The 22,937-nt window shown below is 39.0% G+C and overlaps 1 protein-coding gene across 6 annotated transcripts in view; it reads right to left on the bottom strand.

Moving 5' to 3' along the window:
* Positions 1-20,187: 20,187 nt before the first annotated feature.
* AKAP7 (A-kinase anchoring protein 7) overlaps positions 20,188-22,937 on the bottom strand; it is a gene marked incomplete at both ends in the record, with an annotated part of 165,374 nt that continues 162,624 nt past the window's right edge. For 4 of the 6 annotated variants that reach the window (XM_080700530.1, XM_080700532.1, XM_080700533.1 and 1 more), the window contains one exon: positions 21,049-21,245. In XM_080700530.1, the coding sequence (XP_080556656.1) occupies positions 21,049-21,245 (197 nt within the window). Of the gene's footprint in view, positions 20,394-21,048; positions 21,246-22,937 lie in introns of those variants that run through there. The other 2 variants (XM_080700531.1, XM_080700534.1) reach the window with 1 other exon arrangement.

Genomic DNA, 22,937 nt, shown 5'->3' with positions numbered 1-22,937 from the left:
GTGTGAGCCACTACACCCGGCAATTTTTATTCTTATGTATTCTGCAACTCAACTGTCAAAAATTCCTTCTTTTCTCTTTCCTATGTCTTCAACTTCTCTATTATTCCTTTTCCAACTAAGAACATAAAATAATGGAAAAGAAAGGAAAGGAAGAGAAAAAAGAAGAGAAAAAATAGGCAATTTCATACTACATTCACTTTCCTGTAGGATATTGCTAAAACCAGCTTCCAGAGTTTGTTAACTACAATTCAGTGATTTCTCTGACAATGTTATATATAAATCAAATTTCACATAAAATACTCATTAGCTTTTTGTTTATCATCTAGAAGGACTTATATAAGGCCAGAGTCTATGAACCTCTATTTCTTCATCTGTAAAATACATACAGGTAATAATAATGCATGTGCTCCCAACCTTCTGGGGTTGACATGAGACTCAGAAAAAATCATATATTCAGGATGCTTTGTAAGGTTTACAACTGTAATTTATTAAGAAATTAAAAGAGATTTATATATTTTTTGCTCTAAAGAGAAATATTTCCCTTTTCCCCCTGGAATTCCAAAAACATGTGATAGCTCCACTAACATTTTGATGGTCATTCTTTGACAAATCTCTCACATACATCCTCCACACACATGTATATTATTGTTCTTAGGTGAAATGTTTTATAAATATCAATTAGATCAAGTTGGCTGATAGTATTGTTCACTTCTGTCAGTTTGAGGTCATGTATTTTGAAACTATATTATTTGGTTCATTCATATTTAGTATTACTTATCTTCTGGGTGAATTTTCCCTTTATAATTATGAAATGATTCATTTCATCCCTCATAATCTTACCTGTGAAGTCTCCTTTGAGATTAGTATAGCTATGCCAGTTTTTTAATCTATAGCATCCACAGTGTATATATGTCCCATTCTTTTACTCTATATGTTTTTCTAATTAAAGTGGGCTTCTTATAGACAACATATAATTGATTTTTCTAAAATGGTGTTCACCTTTAATTGAAAAAAACTTTTATTTTTATCATGGATTTACCACTTCACGTGTTCTCTATTTTATTCTGTAGGCCTTAATTTGTGTTTGAGTTCATGTCATTTTCCTTCTATTTTCAGAATTGCCTTCAACATTTCTTAAAATGTAAGACTGCATGGTATGCAAATGATTGTCTGTTTCTGTTTCTGGGGAAAAAAAGAGTAGGTTTTGTTTTTGTTTGGGGGGAGTGTTATTTCAATTTTTTGAGAATATTCCCCCAAATTATTGTTGCCTTCTCTTAAAGAAAAGGTCTTTGTTTTGAGAAATACTAGGTCTTTGTTTTGAGACTTAGAAGTTTTACTGGTTATAGAATTTATGTATTTTTTATTCAGCACTTAAGATGGTTTGTATAGTTTCCAACCAGAGTATACAGGCATTCTCTTGTCACTTATTTTCTGAGATTTTCATTATGACTTACCATGGATCTGATGTGTGAAAGTGTGTCTATGTAGATGTTTATTAATGTTAAGGTTTGTTGAGTTTCCTGAATTTTAGGATTTAAACTCTAATAATACATATGTCAGATTCTTTAATTCTTTAATATTATCCCTTAGTCAATTAAGGTTCTGTTTTTTCCAATTGCTTTTTCTATTTTATTTAGGATAAAGCCTATTTTCATGTCTTCAATTTCACTATTTTTTCTTCTTAATTGTTTTATTGTCAATCTTATCTAGTGAAAATTTTATTTCAAATATTAGAAAGGTTTTTTTTCTGAGGGTAACATTTTTATATGCTCTCATTAAGATTATTGTTTTCTTTCACTTACTCCAAATGACCATGATTATTGTTCTAATAATCTTGTCTAATAATTTCATTATCTCTGTTGTCTTAAGGTCTAGTTGTCTTAGAAATGTTGTCCTTGGCATGAGTCACATTTTCTGCTTCTTGGTGAGCTTAGTAGTTTTTTATTAAGTGCAAAATTTGGCCATTATTAGGTTGTTGAGGATCTAGAGCTTGTTGCCTTTTCTTAAAGAAAAGGTCTTTGTTTGGGGAAATACTAGGTCTTTGTTTTAAGACTTAGAAGTTCTCTTTTTGAACTTTGCTAGAATGATTCTAGGGTTGCATTCATACCAGAAGTAGTTCAGGTCTACTACTAAGGCTTTACCACACTGAGAACTCCACTGACTCACTAAGGAATCTCTACTTTGCCTGGCCAGCATTAAGATATCCCTTAGTTCAGTGTGAGCTCTGGAAATTTTCTATTTACAGCACTGGAGGCTTTCTTTGAAGAGAGAGAGAGAGAGAGAGAGAGAGAGAGAGAGAGAGAGAGAGAGAGGAAGAAGAAGAAGAAGAAGAAGAAGAAGAAGAAGAAGAAGAAGAAGAAGAAGAAGAAGAAGAAGAAGAAGAAGAAAGAAAGAAAGAAAGAAGTACTCCACTCTAGGCAAATGTGTCATGGGAGTTAGCAAAGATCCCATGCATTTCCTGAAATTCTTTCTATGAGTAGCTCCTCCTTTTCCAGAACTCTGTCCTAAAACTTCCAGCAAAAAAAGCCTCCTTGAGCTTTGATACTCTTCAATTCAATGAGGCCACCAGTGATTTTTTTTGACACCTCTTCTCTCATTTCATAGTTTCCTTGGACTGAAAGCAAAGACAATTAAGGTTGGCTTCTCATCTCTCAACACCATTATACTGTCTGTTGGCCAATTTTCTAGTTGGTTATAGGTAAAGGTTTTGCCTGTTTATTGCTATTTTATCCTGGTTACAAGTGGAAATTTAGAATAGTCTTTCATGAGTGACACTGAGTTGGAGGTCTGGATGATAAAGTATACCACATTGCTGAGGTGAGGGCAATGCCCTACATTTCTGTGAAGAACAATCATGGTTCTACCCAGTGATGACTAAAGTGAAGAAATATATTTTATCACTTTAGTGGTTTTCTACCTTTGGGATAAAGTAAGCAATACCACCCTGCTTGGAGCAGCATTATTCCAAAAGAAAACAGGGAAGCATATTACGGTATATTAGACCCTCAGAAGTTAATATTTGGGCAGTTCCCCAGCAGAAGAATGATAATAAATAGTAGCTAATAGATAAAATACTAGACAAGCTTTGTCAGAAAATCTTACCTTGTACACTAGATTTGAATAGAGAAGAACTGGCGAATGCCTTATTTTGATAGCTAACTAGATAAGCAAAGTCACAGGATATTATTTTTCAGCTCTGGAAACAATGGTAAAGCTGAAATTCATCACACATAAACATTTATTCAAACATGTTTATTGAACTTCTTTGTGCACTAAGAGAAAGTTTCTATTATTAAAGACCTCCAAGACATCTGAGAGAGAGACAGATGCATTAAAGGATGAATATGAGAGTATGCTCAGAGTGTAATGAGAGCGCGTATACACACACACACACACACACACACACACACACACACACACACACACACACCACTGCTGTTGGATTGGCAGCAAAACCTACAGCAGTCAAAACAGATCTTTCATTATAATCTTCCCAACTTTGAAATAGGGTTAACCAGCCAGAAGAGATAGAGTTAATTTTATTTTCCCAGTGGGGTATAGATGACAGTGTTTAGTCTTTCTCTATTTTGTAAAAGATCAACCGCTGAAGAGTTTTCCAGTATGCTCAGCACGATGATAGTGATATAAATACATTTCAGCGCTCTGTCTGGACTACTCTGCTTCTTGAATACAAAATTTTCATGATTTCAAACATAAAGTTTTATAAGCAAATAGAGAACAGAGTCAACCTCAAAGGAAATGCGACAGAAAATTAAAATGGGAAGCAAATCTATTTGTAATTGTAACACATTTTCAAGAAAACCTTAGGATATATAGAATTAAGCCCAGTGGCAAAGTTGATCAATTCAAATGGCCTGATATTAGTCATTTGAATAAATGAAGCAAGTTTTCACATACCTATTATCTAGGCTCAGCGGCCCATCTTATATATCCCACAACACATCTGCTTCTTTATGGAAGCATGCTATTAAATACACAGTAACACACCAGTTCACAATGTAGCATATTGCCTAGCTATCCTATCTAAAATTGCAAACACCACCACCCCTATACAATAAATATGAGTCTGTGTGTGTGTGTGTGTGTGTGTGTGTGTGTATGTGTGTGTGTAAAGAACAAATAGAAATGGATATTGGCTGCTTTTATATAGTCAGCAGTATTGGTCTGTCTGCTAAATATGTTAACCTCAATGGGGATTCCAAGCATAATATTAATTCCCTCCCCAAATAATGGTCTCCAGCATATGAAAGAGCAGAACTCAGCAGCGAAAAGAATGTGTTACTTATAATGAAAGCTAGAAATATCCCTCGGGCGGTAAGATACAATCCATGCGTCTTCTTATCTCCTATAGATTTTCAACTCGATTTTGTAGTGCACACAATTGTGCTGTGCAGCATGGCCTGTGCTGAATAGACCTGTAACAGCTTGGAAAGTCAGCAGTTTTCAGGAGAACAAGAGAATGCTCTGCTAAGGATTATCCCCCTAGCAATAGAATCAGCAAAGTGCCCAACTAATGAAAAATCTAATTAAACACTGAATAATTATATTTCCATATGCAAAGACTGAGGAAAGCCTGCAAGGAGGGGAATTTTCTCTATTATGCCTCTAGAGGACATATATCTGAACATGCCCAAAATAGAAAAGGCAAATTAGAATGCATATGCTTTAAATAGATGGAGTTCTTGTTGCATATGAGGGAAAATAGCATTTTAGCAAGGCCTTATTTACTTCTCCATTTCTTAAAGAATGTTAAGATGCTATCTGTGTAGGTTCTGTAGTCACTAGGCTTTCCTGCCCTCTTTCCTTTATCTTGTTTTAAGCAAAAAAAGAAATTATTTACATAATATGTTAAGTGAAAGTAAGTACATACTACATATTCCCATTATATGACATGTTGGAAAAGGCAAAAACACAGGAACAGAGGACAAATAAGTATTGCCTAGGACTGGGGGAAGGGTGGTCAGAATACACAGGGGCAGTTTGAAGCTATTATGTGGAATGCTAAAACTGTTCTGTTTCTTGTCTATGGGGTTGGTTACAAGAATCTATGCATGCATACAAATTCAGAGTTGCATACCTTCCAAAATTGAACCTTACCATATAGAAAATTTTTAATTGACCTAAATATGATTTTGAATGCCTATTTTGTACCACTGCAACAGTAAGATTCTCCTTGCTGCAAAGATGCTGAATTGCCTACAGTCTTAATCAGCATCATTATGATATCATTCATCATGGGGGCATTATTACAGTGTTATTATCTCCAGCATCATTACAAAATTGCTACTTGAATATCACCTACGCTCCCTAAGCCTCTTAACTAAGTAATATAACTCAAACCAAAGCAATTCATGATTGTTGTGAAGCATCTAATTTTCCCATTTTTCCCAATTTTTATTAACATTCACCTCATCCCTAACTTTGGGCCATTATTTTTAAAAACATAACTAGGAAGATACATAAACAATAAGACCTTTTTCTCTTATACTTAAAAAAATGACTCACCACAAGTTCTTTCTTCTTTCATTCTTCCTTCTTTAAAAGTATAACCAGAAGTTGTAAGACAGTGTCATTACTTGTGCCTTACTGAGACGTACTTTGCCCCATTACTGGGGACTAATGATGCCATGACAAAGGGTCTAAATAGGCTCACATACATTGCTCCTTCCCTCGTTCTCTTTGGTTTCCTCCTTTCACCATTTTCAAGTTGTTAAGAAAACCTAGGGTACAATTTTATTATTGAACATGCACTGTTGCCATACAGGGTGTTGTCTTCAAGGTCAGAATCAACGGCAGACAGAAAATACTTCCTACTTCAGTGTATTGTGGATCCAGATGTCCCAAGTCTCTCTAAAGCTCTACTGGAAAACCCATCCTGGGGCAACCATTTTCTATTTTGCTGTGTTTCTGGGAACAGGAATATCCATGCCATTTCCTCTGTAAGTCTTATAAAGCCTGTGCAAGTAGCAAATACCTAAGGTAAACAGTAGGAGGGAAAATTGCTCTCTGAGTGTCTTAAGGTCTCTTTCTGAGGCTCTCTGGACACTCCACCATAACTGGTTCTTACTACTGACTATTTGCATCTTTATCCTGGAGATTAGCAGATTCCTGCCTATTCCTCATTGTCCCCCATCTCCCGTTATCTTGTCCTCCTCTGTCACAGTGACTTTATGAGCCTCTTTCAGAAGCTGATTTTCTCTTGAACGTTTCTGACCTCGATTTTCCAGTTTCCTAGTCCCTGCCATAGACTGAGTCCCTCTACCAGATACTTCCTCCCTAGAGACTGTTTCTATTTTCCAGTCTGCATTGGTGAAAAGTTAACCTCATTTTTCTTCCAGATCCTCAGTCATACTTTCCAAAGGAATCATCTTCAATGATTTCTTGGGTGTCCTTCTAGAACTTTCTGTGTGTGTATATGATCCCCACACACAGTTGCCTTTGGCCATCCTGCTTATGAATAGAAACATTATCCATATTTTCATGTGCCTTGAATTTTGCTTGACATACTGGTCTTTGTATTTCCAAATAAATGTTTTTAAAGCAGCATAATTGATATGCTTAGTTAATAAGTAATTAAGCATAATTGATATACTTAATAAGTTATATGCCATAACTTATTAATCAGACATTGAGTTCAAGTCTTTTTTATGATATTGCTGCCATCATAAACTATGCTGCAGTGAACATAATTGTACTTGAATTTTTGCAAACTCATACAAATATAATTATGGAAATGTGTACAATTGTAGAATTTTCTACAGTATAATTATAGAAAAATAAAAGTGGAATTGCTGTTTATTCTTTTAGCCTGCTCTTCATCATAAATGTCATAAATGTCACCAAATGTCTCCCCAAATGTAGTATCAATTTATATTCCTACCAAAAGGATGTGAAAGTTCCTGATTCATCTACCTACATCAAGCCCGTGTCTTATCAAACTGTTACATCTTTACTTTTCTGATAGCATTTTTAAGCCATAAACAAAATCTCATTATTACTTTAACTTTTTTCCTTAATAACAGTGGAAACCCATGTCAACCCTGGCTTGAGTTACTCACAGTCAGCCCTGCTTTCCAAGGTTCTGATTTTCCACGGTAAACCACAGTCCAAAAATGTTAAATGGAAAATTCTACAAATAAACCATTCATATACTTACCTTTTATTATTATAATTGTTCTATTTTATTATTGTTGTTTTTAGTTTATTGCTGTGCCTTATTTAAATTTAAACTTTAGTCAAGTGTAGTGCGCATGCTTGTAATCCCAGTATTTGGGAGGCTGAAGACAGTAGGATTGCACAGGTTCTAAGCCAGCCTTAGCTACTTAGTGAGGCTTTCAACAACTTAGTGAGACCCTGCTTCCAAATAAAATATAAAATAGGTCTGGGTGTATAGCCTGGAGATAGAAGGTCCCTGGGTTCCATCTCCAGTACAAAAAAAAAAGAAAAGAAAAGAAAAGAAAAAGAAAGGAAGTAATGTTTTAAAAAAAGTAAACTTTACCCACAGAAAGTATGTGTCTACACACATGCGCGTGCACGTGCACGCGCGCACGCACACACACACACACGTCTCTGTACTGTCCAGTTTCCAGAATCCACTGGGGGTCCTGGAACACATCCCCCATAGATGGGAGATTGCTGTATGGTGAGGTCCACATCAGTATGTGTGATTTGGAGCAATTTATGCCTTTTTCTAGGAATCATATTTTTCACCCATTCTGAGATTTCTTGATCGCCCATCTTAACACTTAGTCCTCAGAAAACTGACCAGGCAGCGAGAACACGGCTTGCTCAAACCCTAACAAGCCCCACCACCACTTTTGTTACAGCTGTCTCCAGGTGGGCAGCCCAGGTTACTTCTATGCTAGGCTAGACGTCTCTCTGCCACTTCCACCATAAATGCAGCAAAGGATCTCCCTACTCTGAGGTTCCCCAAACTTAAAGGCGGGAGGGGTCCTAGCATCATTCCCAATCAACCCACACAGCAAGTCCAGGGTGGCTTGGGCACATGGGCTCCCGGACCCAGCAGCATCTAGCTCCTGAGTCCTCTCTGGACTCCCCGGCCCCACACCCAGGATTGAGCCCTTTATCTGGTCTGGGCAGAGACAATGGGAGTCTAATTCAGCCAAGTCATTTTGCTGTGACCAGTTTGTTGAACAAACACGACTTTCGATGTTACCCAAATACAGCTTTGTTTTGCTTTCCCGTCCCTTAATACTTTATTCCGTGTTGGTAATCTTCACCAGGATAAACATTCTGGCAGTCCTTTGGGTTTTGGGGTTTCTCTTTTGCATTCTATATACTTCTCCTTCAGAATGTCCAGTCATGTGATAGTTAAAATCCCTCCCACCCAGTGCTGACTCCTCTCCTCACCATGCTTGGGCTGCTTCTGTGGGAGTGGAGAAAGCAATGTGGTCCTTCAGCCCTGCCTCCTTCCCTCCTCCGTGATGTTCTGGCCGCTCCTCATCCCTGTAGGAGTAGTACATGCTCAGGGAGGGCGGTGCACAGCTGGGCCTTGGCTGGAGCTGACTCCTATTTCAGCTGGCATGCCACAGTGAGAAAACAGGTGATTCAGATGTCCTCCTCTTAGCCATTAGGTCTTCCACAGCACCTGTAAGCCCCTTCCTTGACTCTGGAGGATGCGTCCCTGCTCCAAATGGCCCCTGAATGCCTTCCCAGGCCCCCCACCTCTTTTGGTTGAGGCCTCAGCCCTCGGCTGTCCTGCTGCAAGCCCAGGCCAACTTCCTACCAGGGTTGCAGGGAAGTCCCCAGGCAGCAGCATCCACCCAGAAGAGAGCCTCGCCTCAATCCCCTTGGTCTGCTTTGGCTGTCTCTGAGGTCTTAGACGCCAGTCCTCTGTGCTTCCAATTACAGGAAATGGAGTCCCAGATTCCCACCCAGCCAAGCTTGAGGTGAGGGGGCAGTGTTAAAGACTAACAAAGCTGGCCATTGAATTGAGGAAAACAGGTGAGGGGTTCAGGACATGCTGCTCCAAAATATAGCTCTTTGGTGTTCAAGAAAATGGCAGAGGCAGGAAGGACTCTGGACTTCTTCCACTCTTCATCCCTGAATATTCTGACCTTTCTCAGAGCAGAGATTAGAACCTTTTCCAAGGGACCTCTTCTCCAGCCAGGGTAGAGGAGCAGCCTAATTGCTAAAGACTAAGTAAGGCCTTGCCAGATTCCCCAGCTTATTACCATTCAAAAGTACTTTGCTTCTCCACACCTATCCACTTCTTCAAATGTAGCATAAAAACACCTAATCCCCCTGTTTCTTTGGGTCTTAATTTCCGAAGGCTCCTGCTGAGACCAAGCCCCTGCTCAACTGGCCACAGCCTTCTGCTAGGTATTTACTTAACAGGGCTTACAACTGCAATATATATCTTTGCAACTCGGGAACATCCCTGAATATAACTGTGAAAAGAATAAAAAGACCTCTGTCTCCCATGCTCCATGGGAGGATAGAATCCCAACTTCAGTAACTGCCAGCCAAGAAACCCAGCTGTTCTAATCTCAGAGACACTATAACTCTTTATATTTTCAATTTCTCTGGCTCTGCTGAACCCCTCTACTCCCTTTCTCTCTAAAACACTCAAATCAGAATGAAGCTAAGATCTTTTCATTAACTGCTGAGCATTTTAAAATAATTTCCTCAGCCAGGCATGGTGGCCCAGGCCTGTAATCTCAGTGCTGGGGAGACGGGAGTATTGCAGTTTTGAAGTCAGCCTCAGCAACATAGTGAGGCCTTCAGCAACTTAGTGAGACCCTGTTTCAAAATTAAAAATAAAACAGGGCTGGGGATGTAGCTCAGAGGCACAGCTACAATCCTCAGTACCTCAATAATAATAATGATAATGATGATGATTTCTTAATGTCTAACTATTGTGCAAGATATTTTATAGAACATTTTCTGGGAGGATTCTGTCTCAGACTTAATGGGGTTAAAATTTGACCTAAGGATGACCCTGTGCTGGACAGAACTGAAAGTCTCAAAGCAGAGGCAATAGATTCAGGACTGGGAGCTGCACCGACTAAAATCAAGAGCAAGGGGTGCTGACCCTGAAATTATATCATAGGATAAAACAGAGTAAACACTTTGAAAGATGTACGTCCAACCAAGACCTGACATTATCAACTCCCCCAAACCATAAAAACCCTCTTTATCAGCCAACTGGGAGAGAGTTGAACTTGTTTCCTATCTCCTTGTCAATCTGATGTCTCGTTTAACTTATGGGTATGTTAGACAGCCAGCCCTTGCTCAGTATAACTGTGACATATAAGCTTATGTTAAATAAGTTTGTATACCTTTCTCTTGTCAGTCTGTCTTTATTAGAGGTGCTTCAGCCCTGCACCTAGTGATGGAAAGAAAAGTTATTTCTTTTCTGCTACTGTTTGTATTTAGTAATTTCTACTGCAGAGGAAGGAGCTGGGCTCCACTTCAGATTAAAGGGTGACTGGGCATTCATTTTAAAGAAAAATGAGGGAGGAGGGAGGGGAAGTAAGTAAGAACAGGGGCAGAGTCAGGGGAGGGGAAATGACAAAAAGCTGGTAAGATGGTTTTCCAAAGAAAACTTGAGTAGGCCCTCTCTGTACACTAACTGACATTTATGGAAGTTAGGTTTCTGTCCTCCCGAAGAGAATGGGAGAGAAAAGCTCCATCCTTACTGATGCTTCTATTTCAAAGGAATGTCTTACAAATCCTTGAGCAAGACATCCTTGAGTATAGGCGATACATTACTTCTTAAAGGGGCAGAGGATAGCTTTACATTCCTAAGCTTTTTAGTTACTGTTCTAAGAAGAGGCAGTCAGGGGCCCATGGTCTAGTGTTGGCTGGAACAAGTGGTAAATTTCTCTGGCAGGCCTTGACCTTTCCCATTCAGGAGCTCAAAGGAGGGCTGGGTCATCTCGGGAGCTCCGCCATGGGCTGCTAGAAGCCAAAGAGTTTGGCCAGGTCTCTTGGTGCAGAGGGGTTGTGGTTTGGATATAGAATGTTCCCCTAGAAAAGCCCATGTATGGGAAATGCAAAAATGTTTAGCAGTGAGATAATCAAATCATGATGGCTCTAATCTCATCATTTTATAAAACCATTTATGGATTACTAATTTTAATGAAATGATGGTGTGATAATGATGGCAGTAATGCCTCCTCCATGCCTGGAGGAGGTGGGTCACTGGGGGTGTGGTCTTGGGAACTGTTTATGTCCATGGGCTCTCTACTCCCCACCCCCTTCTCTCTCTGCATCCGGCCTCCATGATGTGAGGGCAGCATCCTTCTGTGCACATGCTGCCAATGCTATAGCCATCGCCATTTATGCATGGGAGCAGGCCCTATGGTCTGAAACCATGAGCCCCAGATAATCTCTCCGTAAGTTGTATGTGTTGGTTATTTAGGTCACAGCTGTGAAGATGCAGAGTGAAACGAGAAGTTTGGTAGATTCCTTTGAGAGTTTCATAGTTTTCAGTAGACACTGCCCACAATGAAGAAGATAAGGTGCACAGCACAGCCTTCTCCAAATACCCCCCTTCCTCACAAAATCCTTTCACTCATTTCTTGTGTTGGTACCACTCCCTTTGTATAACTCTGAGGAAGAGTCTCATGCACACATTGGTAGTCTACATCTAGCTTGCCAAAGCCTCAGTGGAAAGTACAGCAGACAAGAGTTCAATTCCAGCCCACCGTTGCAATGCTAGCCAATGGTTTAGACCAAGAATGGAGCCGTTTGGGAGTTCAAAAGCCAAATATGTGAAAATCAGCACCCTTTGTCTCTCTTTCCATTTTGTTTGTAGCCTCCCAACAAAGATTAGATTTTATTTAGAATTAAGATGGGTGATGGGGAAAACTGAGAGATTACAGAATAAGAAATGAATATACCTATATCAACATATGCATCATCCCAACAGATGGCCATTTTGTATACCAAACACCCAGCCCAGCCTCTGACCCATGGAAATGGTCAACAAATGTGTGCATGCGTGATTGAGTAGACCCTATTTTTAATAATGCAGGCTTCATGTTTTATGTATTTTATGGCTGAAGTGCAATGACTTATCTAATATCTGAACTGTGTATCATTTTAAGTAGCATTTATGATTTGGTTTATAATAGTTAATGTTTTTATAAGACATTTTGAGTTGGGCATGGGGTGCATGCCTGTAATCCCAGTATTTGGGAGGCTGAGATAGAAGGATCACAGGTTCCAGGTCAGGGTCTCAGTTACTTAGTGAGGTCCTTTGCAACTCAGTGAGACCCTGTTTCAAAATAAAAGATAAAAAATAGGACTGGGTGTTTAGCTTGGAGGTAGAATGCCCATCGGTTCCAAAATAGAAAGAAAGAAAGAAAGTAAACTCACCTGTAATCCTACCACTCAAGTTAACTTTTTTTTTTTTTTTTTTGGTGGTACTGGGGTTCCTGGAAGCCCGTCTATCTCCGGGCTACACTCCCAGACCTATTTTATTTTTGGAAACAGGGTCTCCTAAACCAGCGCAGCTGGCCTCGAACCTGCGCGATCCTCCTGTCTCTGCCTCCCAAGCGTGGGGATTACAAGCGTGCGCCACCACGCCCGGCCTTCAAGTTAACATTTTTATGCATGCATAATATGTACTAATTTATAATAAAATATTAAATTATATAATATTATATTCATATAGCCATAAAACAGTACGTCCACACTGAGTGCTACGCCCTTTTGTTTTGTTTTGCTTTTCAGTTTTAACACAATGCTGCTGAAGTTTGCCACTGTTTTTCAGATTGACTTGCAGTTATTGCCCTAGTCAGTTTCCCAAAGAATAATGAATAACAAACAGCCACCATTGATTCTCATTCCTATGTCTTCAGGGTCAGGTCTGTTAGTCACAACCACACATGGTGAGGCTTGGCCCCAAGATGCACATGTGGTTCAAACTGGCTTGACAAGGCTCCATAGTTTAAGCCTTTGCTTGTGTTGGATCCACTAATATCCCATTGGCCAAAGGAAGTCACATGCTCAAACCTAACATCAGTAGGACAGAGAAATATATTCTACCTTTGGTGGGATTAAATGCAAAGTCATGTGGAAAGGGCATTCATATGTAAAAATGGTACTGGGAAGGATGAAAATTGAAAACAATAATCTCAGTCTACCCCAGGCCTAAATATCTGAATTTGTATTGTTTCCTTCTAGTTAGGTCTGGGGCATTCATTTAATACTTCATTATGCTAAGAAACAACTATATAATTTCTTTGAGGATGGATGTCAAATAATTCTGAAGGCAATAAAACTTGGTAACTTCTCTTTAAAAATGAAGTCAAATCCCCACAATATGTAAGCATTATTTTTGTATACTCCATTCCTTTGATTTTGAATGCTTCACTGTATTTCCATGTGTGTTACTTAATTCAGCAACCACTTTGCCTTAGGTTTTAGTAGACTCCTTTAGAAACAGTAATTTCCCATTCCTATATCTAAAATCTCTCTACTATACCTCTCAGGAAAAATTAATATTTTCCTTACATGAAAATATCCCTATATTTTCAACATAGTTCTAATATTTCTATTAAAATATATCTCTATTAGGCTTTCTTCTTAAGCACATAATATATTTATTAACTTATGTCTTATGAATTTGAACAAAAATAGCCCTGTTATTCTATTACTCAGTCTTAACATAATCATGTCATACTGTTTAGAAACTTGGAGCTTATCTTTTTCAATCCCTAAATTTACCTCCCATCATATAAACCAAGGAAATTCATGCAACAATGACATTATAACTATCATCACGAGTGACCACTCTGGCCATTTTTCAAGTGCAATAACTAGGTGTTTTGATCCATGTCATTTAAAATATGCAAGTCGTTTCATCTTCCTGTTTCTGTCCAGGCATCTGATGATGTATGTACAGAATCCTAGTAAGGACATGCTCTTTGATATTAAATTACTTCCTGATAAAACAGGGATGCGGAGCATTAATTCCTTTATGCTTCAGAGAGAGCACTATTTAGTAATGTCCTCAACTGTCAAATTAGACTCCTCTTTGGGAAATGTGCAGGGCATATTTGTCAAAACAACTGGAGCTAGCTACTGGCATTTAGTGCTGGGTGTCAGAAATGGTAATTTCCTACAATGTATAATACCATCCCAAAACTACAAAGAAGTTTCCAATCCAAAATGCCAAGTGGGCCATTTGTTGAAACACTGATTTAGTGGAATGTACTAATCCTTTTTTAAGATTTTTAGTCGCCAACAAAAGACCCAACTTTAACTACTTTAAATTGAAAAAGAAATTATTAAAAGATCATCAGTAGTTCATAAAATCCACAGAAGGTCCAGAGAATCAGGTTGGGTAACCAAGCAGAAGAAACAGTACCTTATTACACTGCCCGTTGCTCCAGGGAGACCCTGTTGCCACCACCCTCTGCCAACTTGTACTACCTACCTAGAGTATGGCTACCCCAAGAGGATCTCTGCTATCACTGCTTCTTAGAATTGGATATCATCTCTCTGCCATTCTCAACAGAATAGATGGACTCTGTGAATGGTTTCCCTCTTTCTAGGTAGAATCCAGGTCCCACAGCTGAACCTTAGTGACATAAAGAGCTGTGATGGTGAGTTCCAGGCCTTTGCCTTGGGGTCTGCAAGCCTGGAGAAGCAGAACTCAGGTAGCAGTCTGCATAAACATAGGAGAGGTATCCAAATAGATGCTGAGCAATCACTGTGACAAATGTCCACCCAAACACCAAAAGTCCTTGTCACATACAGAGACTTTCCAAGCACAGGCCAGAAACACAGCTTCCAGAATCTTAAGATATTTTGAGTCTCTCCCCACTGTTGCATGTTCATGCTATATTCTCCACCTCCATTACCATATCAGATATTCTTCAAATTGGTGCCTATGTAACACCGGTGCATATGTGTCATTCATTCTACAGGACTGCAATTTCCATCCAGCTCTAAAGGTTCTATTCCTTTGTCGTCTCTCACCTCCTACAACTTTATCTATCCCATGAATGTGTTCAAATTTTTTTTTCTGAAGTTACAGGTGAAATATATGTGGTTGAAAAAAAAATTCAGTGAAGAAATTACAGTGCCCTTTGGCTCAAAGGCACCATAGAGACATTGTGTCCAGGTGATTTTTGGCAGGAACTGTGTGGAGTAATTTGGAGTGCTGTAATACAATTACTTTGCAATACTATTACTAAAGAACAAGAGTTGCATATGCCACATGGCTGTTTAAGTTAGCAGGACTACAAAGAAGACTGTCACTTTCCTAACTTGAGTCAAGGAATGTAACAATTACATATATAGGGCAGTGTTGTCATACAGTAGCTTTCAGAAATGATTTGAATCATCAGAGGAAAAGCAACATAGGTTTACTGAAAATGATGAGTTGATTTCTCAGTTTTATTATTCCTATCCCTGATGCTTATCACAGAATTTCATAGCCTTCCAATAATTAACTAATGAGGGAATATGTAGAGGAATAAATATTGCAGTTTTTATTTTTAAATCATCCCAAATTATCTGAATCTCTCAGTTACATTTAATGAATACAAATAAGTGGTTCTAAGCATATTATTCTGCAGATGATAACAACACCTGTCTTTAGCAGCTCTCAAATTACCTTATAAATGAGCTTTATTATCCCCAACATAGTGATCCAAGAAAGAAGGGCTGCCACTCACATAAAAATTTTAAATGTACTGACTCCACGTGAATTGTTCTAATATTCGTTTTTTACTGTGAATGAAATAATCTAGAGGGTTTTTTTGTTAGCATGTTTCCTACTATCAAATTCATGCAGCAAACTTCAGTCTATTTTTAAAATATGCCAGGTTTATTTTTTAGATGAATCCTAACAATCTGGAAAAGTTGGAATTCAAGAGTGCACTTCAATTTGTTCAAAGGTAAGTGTTTTAGGTGGTATTTGAAAGTGCTGAAAACAATAGATGACAATAGGTTATCCACTTATGAATTTAGGTCTGGAGATATTACAGGTTTGTTGTTTTTTACTGTACTAGGAAATAAATTCTTATTTTGTTATATTACATGGTAGCCAGCTTATGCATCTTTGATTGAGTATACAGAGAGGCAAATGCATCTTATTATCATTGGCTTGAAATAACATTTAGAACATGGAGTCAAATTGCTTTCACTACCTCCCTATGAATATGGGATGGCTGGGAGATGACAGATTTGAGAGTTTGGAGTAAATAATTTAAATTGTAAGTATGATCTAGATATAAATCAATTACAGGTTGAGCATCCCTAATCCAAAAATCTGAAATGCTCCAAAATCCAAACCTTTTTGAGCACTGACGTGACATCATAAATGGAAAATTCCACACCTTACCTCGTGTGATGGGCTGCAGTTAAAGGGTCAGCACATTAAAAATAACCTCTGGCTGTGTACAAGTAATCTATGAAACACATGAATTTCATGTTTAGACATGGATCCTATACCCAAGTTAGCTCAAATACTTCAAACTATGAAAAAAAATCCCAAATCAGAAACACATGTGATCCCAAACATTTCAGATAAGGGATACCAAACCTGTACAGGTCAAGAACCTATAGTTAGTCTATGCTGGTAACAGGACTGTGATTTACATTGTATTTGGTGGACAGGAATTGATTGGACCAAGTTCAAAGCCGACAAAATCTTGTTCTTCTGTTGAAAATACTTTTTTTTTTTTGTGATACTGGGGTTCCTGGAAACCCTTCTACCTCCAGGCTACACTCCCAGACTTATTTTTATATTTTTATTTGGAAACAGGGTCTCCTAAGCCAGCGAGGCTGGCTTCGAACCTATGCGATCCTCCTGTTTCTGCCTCCCAAGCTTGGGGATTACAAGTGTGCGCCACCACGCCCGGCAAAAAATACTACTTTTTAATATTCCTTATTCCCAGTCCTTATTTTTCTAATGACTGATCCCTAAAATGTTGGAATCTGGTTATAAATGTGAGGATGTTTTGCTGGGATTCTGCTACATCAAGCTGACAACCAGTCCAAGTGAAACAAGATGTAAAGTCTTCCAGAAATCTAAGCCTCTAGTACCAGCAGATGGAAGACCTCACGCGATGACCTCTGAGACAGTGATGGCAGCATGACTGGCATTGTGGCAGTCACAAAGAGCACTGTTCCGTGACCCTCGCAACATCTGGCAGGATTCTTCCAAAGCACAGAGTCAGAAGTGAAGCTCAGAAACAAGGTTTGCTCAGATCCCGTACCAGTGGTGAACCCAAGTCTAGAAGCCAGAGTCTATCCCCTAGCCCAAGCAGCCACACAGCCTTCCTCTCAGAAGACAAGGCTATATCCTTTACAGTACAAATGAAGGAAAATGCACTCTGGCCACAAGACCTCAAGAGCAAGTATTATGTCATTCTGATTCATGGGAGTAAAGGCGTGTTGAACATTTCAGATCTCAAACTTAGATTCTTGTGAATTAATGTCTTAATAGATTTTAAAAATAAAAAATGAAGGAAATTTCTGTCATTGCTTTTGCAAACCTGGTGAAGTAGAGATCTTACTAAGGATTAGAATCCTTTATCTATAAATTAAATATCTAGGGTTTTGTTTTTCAGTTCTGTGACATCAGCTGATCTCTCTCAAATGTGTTCATAGAAATTCAGGGCTTCAGCCAAGTGTGGGGTGCATGCCTGTAACCTCAGCTTCTTGGGAAGCTGAGGCAGGATGGTGAGTTCAAGGTCAGCCTGGGAAATATAGTGAGACCCTGTCTATAAAAAATAAAATAAATATATAAATTAATTTATTAATTTATTGGGGACCGCAATGAAGCTGGTTTAGTCAGAAGAAAATGCCTTTCCCCTTGTTACACATCCTTAATTTGTAGTATATATTGTATTTGGTGGAGACAGGAAGCATTATATTGTGTAAAGTGTCGGCTCTGAAGCAGAACAGGTTTGAGTTTAAATTTAGCTATACCTTTTATTAGCTTTATGAGTTTGGGCCATTTAACCATACGGAGCCCCGTTTTCCTAATCTGAAAGAAGTACTTAATTACATCCAAATAGGATCCCTAAAAGGGAAAATTCAAGTATGTGCCCAAATCACCAGGGCCTTCGTTGGTATTTAACAAATGGAAACTGAACCTCATCTAGTAATACATGTAACCCAGACTGCAAAGAGAATATTTATATTATTGGCCTTTCAAGTTATTCAATGGATTGTGACGAGCTCCCTGAGGACAAGATATTTATAGATCAATGATGAGACAGGCTCTCTCTCCTGAAACACTGTTCCCCGGATTCTGGGAGGGTAAAGGCCGCCTGGAACACTGAGACAGGCCCTGGTTGCAGTCTGGGTGCAGTCCCTTGTAGAAGTGGGGCCCTGAGTAAGGAGCGCAACCTCTGGGAATCTGTTTCCTCACTTGCAAAACAAGACACATCAAAATGCCTTTGCTTTCTACCACAGTGTTCCTCAAAGGAGGCCAGGAGGCCGGCCGGGAGAGCCCGGCAGCTTGCGCAGGCAGCTCCAGGCGCACCTGGTACACCCATTCCTCTCCTCTCTGCTATTGATGGCATTTCAGTGACAAACAATTAGCTGTTTATAAGGTGCTATTTAGATTCTCTTCGACTTTAATGTTCTGTTGTTAATTCTCCATGAAACTGAATAAGTTGACATATTTAAAAGTCTCGATTTAGCCAGGCGTGGTGGCACACGCTTGTAATCCCAGCATTTAGGAGGCTGAGACCAGAGGATCGAGGTTCATGGACAGCCTCAGCTACTTAGTGAGGCCCTCCACAACTTAGTGAGACCTGTTTCAAAATAAAGAATAAAAATAGGGCAAGGGGTGTAGCTCGGAGGTCGAATGCCCCTGGGTTCCATCCCCAGACCTGCAATAAATAAATAAATAAATAAATAAATAAATAAATAAATAAAGTAAGTCTCAGGTTGATGGTGCTTTGACAATGTGTTCTCTTGGCATGAAGGCAGGAATGTAAGGTGAAGAAAGAGTGAAGCTATTAGAATGCCCTCGTGACTTCAGCACAGCAACATGGACCCAACAACTTCCAAGAGTGAGGGAAAGAAAGGAGAAAGGCAACGAGAGAAAACAAGACATTTATTAGGAGGCATGAAGGTACATAAACTCATTTATAAACAAATGCAGTATAATTTACCTGGTGAAAAAATAGCAAAAATCCATGAGCAAACTGGAGTTTATATGAAATGATTACATATTTGATCTTCAATCATCTTCCCCTCTATCATGATCTATTAGCAGCAGCAATTTTACCATGACTATAGAAAACGCTAGCCGGGCGTGGTGGCGCACGCTTGTAATCCCCGCGCTTGGGAGGCGGAAACAGGAGGATCGCGCAGGTTCGAAGCCAGATGCGCTGACTTAAGAGACCCTGTTTCCAAATAAAAAAAGTATAAAAATGGTTCTGGGAGTGTAGCCCAGAGGTAGAAGGGTTTCCAGGAAGCCCAGTACCACCAAAAAAAAAAAAAAAAGCTATTACCAATTATCATGTGGGGAGAAAATTTTCAAGGATGCGCTTTAAAAACGAACCAGTGCAAATAAATTCAAATGCAAAAGGATATGGTAAGACCTGGGGCTTATCTTTAAAAAAGTAGAAAATAAAATCCTCAACACTCATTCATTAAAAAATGATAAAACATACTACATTTTGATCAGTGAAAAATAATACATATGAGTATTATAAAACATTCTTAATCAGTAATTGCAATGATTACATTTATAAATGTTCATTCAAGTACTAATCTCAATAAACATTCAAATTATTATTAAAGTAACACTAGATACAGACAGAGCTGGACAATGCTTCTTTTGATTTAACAATAATCATGTCAACAGGAGGGGAATGACCCTAAGAATACTGTTGGTTTTGTTGGTTTTGTTTGCCAATAATCTTTGGCAGTCTATGTTTTTTTATCTGCAAGGACCGAGAAACATCTCACAACAGCTAATTAAGAAGTCATCTCTATAAAATGACTCACTATTACAGAAAAAACCATTCTAAAACACAAGTTTATCTAAAAAAAAATAATAAGCTAAAATCAGTTTTCTTTGACAAGAAACTGTTAACTCCTTACCAAATGCTGGTTCGCTGTTGTATAGAAACCATCAGAACACTTTGGTGTTTACCAAAGAGCCATTTTATAAGCTGAAAATATTTCATAAACTATGTTAGCATAATAGAAATGTAGAGCTTATGTCAAAGTTGCGCTGAAATCACCATCATTTGCTTTATTACCGTAATTATTAAGTCTTCCTTCAAAAAGCTCCCTCCTAATTTTGGCCTGAGTCTCAGGTTTTAATAAGAGTTCCTTTATCTCCTTCACTTTGGACTTCAGACCCATTCTTTCTCGTTGCAATGCTTCATTGATTAAGTCTTGAATTCCAACAGGTTTCTTGCCTAAGAGGAAAAAAATTATATAATACATTTAAAGTACAAATGTCAACGAAAAACATTAAATATGGCACAATGTTTTATCAAAATAAGATTTAAAAAAACCTTTAAAATGTTGCCCACATTTTATAGAAAAGGTTGCAGTTTGCCAAAAATATATCATTTACATGAAACATAATTTACCGTAAATAAAGATTACTGCATAGCAACAGAGCACTGAGGACAAATATGAAACAGTATGGACTGACAGATGATAATCTCAACAGTGATTAATTTAAACTTAGCACTTGATAGCTGTGTGTGAGTTTTGGCCTCAGATAAAGTAGTCAAATGCCCACAATATAAATGGCAGTATTCCTTCTATGGCAAGGCCTCTCCCATGGCCTCTGAGTCCAGGAAGCATGGCCCAAAGTCCCCCTCCCTTGTGCATGGCTGAGGACAAGTGGAACTTGGGGCATTCTTCTTCCAGAAATTAATTTCCTCTGCTAGTCCCAGTATTCTGCTTCTTTTCTGTTGTGTTTCAGAAATGCAAACACAACCATCGTGAAAGTGTTGGGCCATCTCCACGGACTGGACATGAGATGCTTCAGTAGCACATTGAGAGTCAGTCCCGAGACTTGAGAGTCAGCGGAGGGGAGCAGCGGCGACCTGCGTTCCAGTCTCATTTTCTGTTGTTATCACGGTCACTGCCATTGCGATCAGCCTCTTCAGTTTTCACAGAGTTCCCCTCCCCTGGCTGCTTTTTGTTCTGGGTTTCTTCCAGATACTGCTGGACAGCCTTGAGCACCGCGTTCTCCACCAGCCTCTTACTGAGCCTTACCAGTTCAGCATCATCTGGCTCCCCTCCGTTCTTTTCACCTACATTCCACAACAAAGAAGAGAGGTCACTGAGCTCACATTGCCATAGCAACTCAGCCATGCAGGGGCCAGCTAGTCCAGTTAGCTAAAAAGAGCAAGTGTCCTTCAATCTGGGAAATGAGATCTATACATCCCAGAATAGTGGGTTGCCTTTTGATATGACATTTCAAATGTCATATAGGAGCCTGCCTATTCCTAAAGACTGCAGGGTGAGAAGTAGCTCATTAGCCCCAATCTAGAAATTCTCTACCTAGCAGTGCTGGAAGTTTTCCATCCCTACATGGAATTTTTGTTCATCTCTCATCCAAGGCTAATTACTATTACTGAAGCACATGTGCCCACCACCTGAGCCTCAGACGTGTGAGTTCACCAAGTAGAGCTCCATCATCTCATTGCTTAGGATCATTAATTTTAAAAAGCTTCACCTACAAATGGGTTGGTAATAAATTCAGCACTCCCATGAAGACAAGGCCAGTTAACTACTGCTAGAAAGTGATTTAAAACGAATATTTTCTTTAATCTAAAGGATGTCACTGTAATTTAAGAAAATGGAAAATCTTCAGAGAGGAATTATGATGGCATATTGTTAGATGGACATTCTGCTTCCGTGCTAGTGACAATCCAGTCACCTTTTGTTTTACTATAAAAGAGCTAGTTCTTTTCTATCCTCATGCTACACATTGTCCAGTCACTCTCTTCCTGTCTCCCTTTCCTGGGGAAAGAAAATGTATAGTCAGCACCCAGTTAGATCAGCTTAATTTTGGAGGGTCCCCAATAGGCCCCAGAAGCCAAAGCCAAATTTGCACTTAATGTCCATATCTAGAACAGGCAGATACAAAGGGTGTGTGCTGGAAGGTAGACATTATTTTGTATCTTCACAGGTAGCGGGGATTGAAGAACAAAAGCAGAGATGCCAAGGTGAAACCTGGCTCAACCCTTCTTCAGAGCCCTAATTTGTTTGTTGCACACCTTCAGGACTGATTCTGCTACTAACAGCCCCATCCTTCCCTGGGACATCCCAAGCAGAAGACAAGATGGGTTGGGACCGATCTAGAGACACTAACAGTGGGAAGCCTAACCATCTGTTTTCCTCTCAAATGTGGCAATATGGTACCCAAGACCCATGATACAAAGTCCAAGATAGAACACTTGCAGTGTAAAATATGCTTAAAATTGACTAAGCTTCAACTCAGTGATAATTGTGTTGGACCTAATAAATATTCAGATATTATGAAGAAAGAAAGACAAAGTCGTTACTTTCATCACTTTTGGGGCAATTTCAAATTGTTTTTACTAGTAGGAATTAATGCATTACCTAATACTTAATGGATTTTATATCAATCTTACAACACAGTACATTATTTGGACAATACTTCTAAACACATTACCTTCATATATTTGTATAATGGTTCTCCACATTTAAAATGGAAAATCAAACTGCAAATGAAGGAATACCATTTAAGTGCCTTTTGAACACTGTGAATGGCTCTAGATCTGCCATTCTACTTGACTCTGTGCCTAGGCCAGAAACAGTGTGCTGGAGGCTATTCCAGAACCTGGTCAAAGTAACAGGGGTACATTTGAATCTAACTAAAGCTCAATCTCCCAGATCCCTCTCAGGTCTAACATTAAGTGCTTCTGTGATTTCTATCTGCCCACAGTGAAGTGTCCCTATTACTATAAACACTGAAA

The sequence above is a fragment of the Muscardinus avellanarius genome (assembly GCF_963383645.1).
Source record: "Muscardinus avellanarius genome assembly, chromosome: 8".
NCBI lineage: Eukaryota > Metazoa > Chordata > Mammalia > Rodentia > Gliridae > Muscardinus > Muscardinus avellanarius.
The sequence above is the reverse complement of the archived record's forward strand: the minus strand, read 5'-3'. Positions and strand labels throughout refer to the sequence as shown.